We start from the raw sequence: 5,071 nt of genomic DNA on the forward strand, positions 1-5,071 counted from the left end.
TCCCATCTATCATTTCCTTTACTCTTCCTTGTTCCCAGGAATGGCACCAACATTGAGCAAGGTAAGGACGTCCCAAACACCTGTCAACTTTCTCTCATTAAAAAATTCCACACCTTCAACAATGGTTTCACAGAAACATATTGGCATAAAAGAGGAATCAAAAGAGTTATTATCGTGTATTTTCCAACACGGTGCTGCAATGGACTTAGAGCTGCTCTTCAAGACCAAAACCACAAATTAGTTTCACCTCGAGTGTCTATGGCATGCCCAAGCAAAATCAGAACACTGATTTTCTTACCAAATAACCACTATTGCTTATCCTGGGTATTTGGATGAGCTTCTGGTGATAAAATGCCACCTTCAGTATAATACACATTCCCTCTTCATCAACTTGCCTTGTCAAGCTTTGCAATCTCCACCTACTAAGGAGGAATCAAAGATCCAGCTATGAATGCCTGCACTATAGTGGTGACCTCCATATGCTCATGGTGGCTCTTCAAAGTCTTCTCCAAAGCCTCCCTTGCCTTTGCTGTGTCATCCTGCATGCCAGCTGAGGCGTAAGTATTTGCGAGCATCACATATGGTGCAGCATTACTGGGATCTAGCTCAAAGCATTTCTTGGCAGCAAGAACTGCCCTCTCTACATCACCATGAATTCTGCAAGCTCCAAGCAAGCTCAACCAGATCATTGGAACTTTCTCATGAGGCATTTTAGATATCAAGTCTTCTGCCTCATCCAGGTGTCCGGCACGACCAAGAAGATTGATCATGCAGACATAATGTTCAAGTGTGGGTGTCATCCCATAGTCTTTACTCATAGAAGCGAAGTACTGCTGTCCCGTGTCAATACGTCCCACTTGACTGCATGCAGCAAGAGCACAGGTGAAGGAGATGTTGTTTGGTGTGACACCATCAAGCTGCATCTGGTGAAAAAGTGACAAAGCCTCATTACCTTGCCCATTTTGTGCAGCTACTGCAATCAAAGAGCTCCATGAAACCACATCCCGATGGGACATGTTTCTAAGCACGCTCATTGCATTGCTCATGCTCCCACATTTACCATACATGTTGATGAGGGCATTCCCCAGCACAGTCTGTATTTCCAATCCACTGTCCATGATTGTCTTATGGATGTCTTCGCCGTCTGCAAGAGCTACCATGCTGGCACATGCATCAAGAGCACATATAAAGGTTATCTCATCTGGGTCCACGTGTTCGATTTTCATTTGGTGAAACAGTGCCAGGGCCTGTCCAGCCTCCCCATTCTGCCCACATGCTGTGAGGATAGCATTCCAAGCGACGACATTTCGTTGAGAGAGTCTGCTGAATACGATCTGTGAATCTTCCAAGCTGCCACATTTCCCATACATGCTGACAAGGGTATTTCCAATCTCCTCATTCTGCTCATATCCACAATCAACAATTGTAGCATGCACTTTTTTTCCCTCGTCTAAAAGCCTGGGGACAGCACATCCATTAAGAGTGCAGATGAAGGTAATTTTGTCGGGCTCCATGCCATGATGCTGCATTTGATAGAAAAGCTCCAGGGCCTCGCTGCTGTTCTCATTCTGGGCACATGCTGTGATCATGGCATTCCAAGAGACAATGCCATGGTGTGGCATTCTTTCAAAGATGTTCCTTGCTTTGGCTAGGCTTCCACATTTGCCATACATTGTAATGAGGGAATTCCCAATAATGACATCATGCTGGTAAGGGCTGTTCGTAATAGCCACATAACACTTTTCACCATTTTCTAAGTCACCTAGACTAGCACATGTATCAACAATGCAGATGAAGGTCATCCTATCAGGACTCACACCTTCTGACTGCATTCTATAAAAGAGTTCTAGAGTCTCTTTGACATGACCCTTGTGGTAGATGAGAGTATTCCAAGAAACCACATCCTGCTGAGACATATTGCTAAACACGGCTTCTGCCTCATTCACATTTTGACAATTACCATACATATTGACAAGAGCATTTCCAACTAACACATCTTGATCGCAGCCAAATTTGATGATAAAAGCATGTATTTCATTTCCTCTTGTCAAGCTAGTACATTCATCTAACATGCACACAAAAGTGATGTTGCTGGGATTGAAGCCATAATGCTGCATTTGATAAAAAAGTTCCAAAGCCTCATCACCATGCCTGTTTTGGGTGCATGCTGCAATTATTGCACTCCAGGAGATGATGTCCCGTTGATCCATTTCACCAAACACTTTCCTAGCTTCATCCAAACAGTTGCACTTGCCATACATGGTTATAAGAGCATTCTTCACTGTGACATCATTTTTGTATGGTCCGTTGATGATGGCAGCGTGAATGCTCTTTCCTTCTTCTAAAGCTGTCTGCACTGTGCATGCATCAAGAATGCTGATCAAAGTAAACTTGTCAGGATTGATGCCCTCTAGCTGCATTTGAAGATAAATATCCAACGCCTCCTTTCCGTGATCATTCTGTGCACAAGCTGCAATCATTGCATTCCAAGTAACCACATCTTTCCTCAACAGTGTGGAGAACACTTTTCTTGAGCTATGAGGGCTTCCACACTTGCCATACATAGTAATAAGTGCAGTTCCCATCATAGCATCCGCCTCATAACCTCTGTCAACAATGGCAGCATGGATCTCATGACCATCATCCAGGGCTTCGTGGCTTTGGCATGCATCAAGAATACAGATGAATGTTACCTTGTTTGGTTCGAGGCCTGCAAGCTGCATCTCATAAAACAGATGCAGAGCCTCTTTACCATGGCCATTCAAGGTGAATGCTCTGATCATGGCAGTCCATGAGATTACATCACGATGAGGCATGGTGTCGAATACCACTTTCACAGTGTGCAAGTCCCCATTCTGAACATAGGCTTTGATTAAAAGATTCCAAGAAAATAGATTGGGTTGAGGTAACCTATTAAATGTGGATTGTGCTTCCGCCACGCTCTTGCAATCTCCATACATTTGGATAACGCAGTTTCCCAAGAATGTGCTGCAATCATAGCCAAGTTGGCATATGAGGGCATGCACGTGTCTACCATCACATAGAGCTGTGGCCTTGGCACAGCCCTTCAAGCCAGATGCAAGGGCATTCAAATCTGCATCATCATATGTAAGAAAACTCCGCAGGGTATCATCAAAAAAATGTGCATGTGGACCTTGTACGGCATTGCATTTTGTCCCTTCAATCCCATCAAAATTCACAAGAAATCTTTGTTCAGCAGAGTTCTGTACGCTTGCGATTATTCTCTGCTGTTCATGGCATGCGTTGTATGATGAGTTTGGTCGCGAACGTTCTAGCAAGTTCGCAGGAGGCAACAATTGAAGCAACGCTTGGCCTTTATGCAGAGTAGGTTTGACTTCCTGAGTGGTAGAAATAGCGCACAAGAGTCCATCGCTGCGAATTCGAGCATTGCGGACAGGATGTTCATGTGGTTTCGCAGAGGAGGATAATCTGCTGGCTTCCATGATGTCTTCATGAGCTCAGTGTGAGCTACTGCATTTTTTAAATGGAACTAAAAATCCCCACATTTCAGGACGGGCATTGCAAGAGGGGGGTTTACATGCTGATCTTTTAAAGAATATACGTATACATTTACATACATACATACATTCATACACACACATATATATTATTACTTTCTTTGGATCAGATTGTTACTCAGGTACGTAGGTCTTGTCCTTACCCCCAAGTTTTTATGGAAACTCATGAGTATAGTGAGAACCTAGGGCCTAGCCAAGAAATTCGAAAGTCCTATCCGTGCCGGCCAGCACTACAGTGCTTCAAAAGTTAGGACACACAATATTTAAATGAAAACTTTTATCACCTTTTAATGCACAAAAAGATTTGTTTGATAAAAAGAGATCCATCATTACAAATCTTGTAAGTTTGATGTCTTCTTTCATTCATACTTTTCCACTCCTCAAAGATTCCATCGCAATCTACGTCTCGCATGTTGTGTGGAGATGAAAGTGAGAATCTAGCATGGTATCACACAAAACTAGAACATGGGAAAAGTGCAAGAGGGATGAAGCAAACTGAGATAATTCCATTGATGTGACCCCTTGAATATATAGGGGAAAGTACAAGAGCTGAGCATGAGTGCATATGGGATAAATCCCTGAGTGCCACGTGGCATACACTGAGATGACCAAGACTAAAAGTACTCCTAGTGAGCACTTATTTCCAACACCCTCCTTAAGTGGACACTAGGAGGAAGACAAAAAGACAAGACTATAACATGACAAAAGATAAGACCAAGACAGAGAGGCTAGACAAGGATTGAGAGACAAGCTAGAAGACAAGATGGACAAGACTAGAAGACAGACATAAAGACTGATAGACTGAGAGTCAGAGATATATGACTGTAAGATCACACAAGATAGACACATAGACAGAGAGACTGACTGACTGTAGATAGACAGAGAGATGGACCTTGATAGATAATCCCTCCTCAAGGTCAATCCTCCTGCTAGAGTGAGTAATGCAGGGGTGCCTCTTGGATAGGGACAAAGATAAGTCCATGTAGACATGACATTACCCCATGATCTACATCATTGGTGATCAATGGTGGTATATAGACAAATATGAGAGAGATGGGAAGGTAAGTCCAGAACAGGGTCCCTCTTTGGCCTACATCATGTGGTGACCAAAGTAGGAGAGAAAAAAAAAAGTCTTTTTATGCAGAGAGCAAGGGCAGAGTACCCAAGAAGAGATGCCAAAGATAAATAAATGAGAGACAGCATCAGAAATGAGAAGGTCTTACCCCTATTTTGATGGGCAGTGTCTGTTCTCTCCCCTATCCCTCTTGCAAGAGTAGACATGTATACCAAAAGTCTGTTCTTCCTTCTTTATCCTTGTATATAAGAATTGCATCTTTAATAGTTGAGTAAACGCTTAGCTAACATGGATCTTCATTGGACTATTAAGAGTATCTCTGCTATATTGTAATCACACCATTTATGTGTTATAAACACTTGTACATCTAAATTAGAACATGAGAAACTCGAGCTAAAAGGCTAATTGCTTGAAAAAAGCCTTGTAACTAATGATAGGTGCCCCTTGGGTTACTCTC

General features: G+C 42.8%; 1 protein-coding gene across 1 annotated transcript; it reads right to left on the minus strand.

Moving 5' to 3' along the window:
• Positions 1 to 422: 422 nt before the first annotated feature.
• Positions 423 to 3,464, minus strand: LOC147618225 (pentatricopeptide repeat-containing protein At4g04370-like). Its single transcript, XM_086775205.1, has one exon. It carries the CDS (start codon positions 3,462 to 3,464, stop codon positions 423 to 425), a length of 3,042 nt encoding a protein of 1,013 aa, XP_086631331.1.
• Between the last annotated feature and the right edge of the window lie 1,607 nt (positions 3,465 to 5,071).

This window comes from Cibotium barometz, chromosome 35 (genome assembly GCF_041138505.1).
Source record: "Cibotium barometz isolate CiBa-2024 chromosome 35, ASM4113850v1, whole genome shotgun sequence".
Classification (NCBI taxonomy): Eukaryota; Viridiplantae; Streptophyta; class Polypodiopsida; order Cyatheales; family Cibotiaceae; genus Cibotium; species Cibotium barometz.

Excerpts from the sequence above, each read along its gene's own strand:
- LOC147618225 (XM_086775205.1), bottom strand. The coding sequence starts at position 3,464 with ATGGAAGCCAGCAGATTATCCTCCTCTGCGAAACCACATGAACATCCT.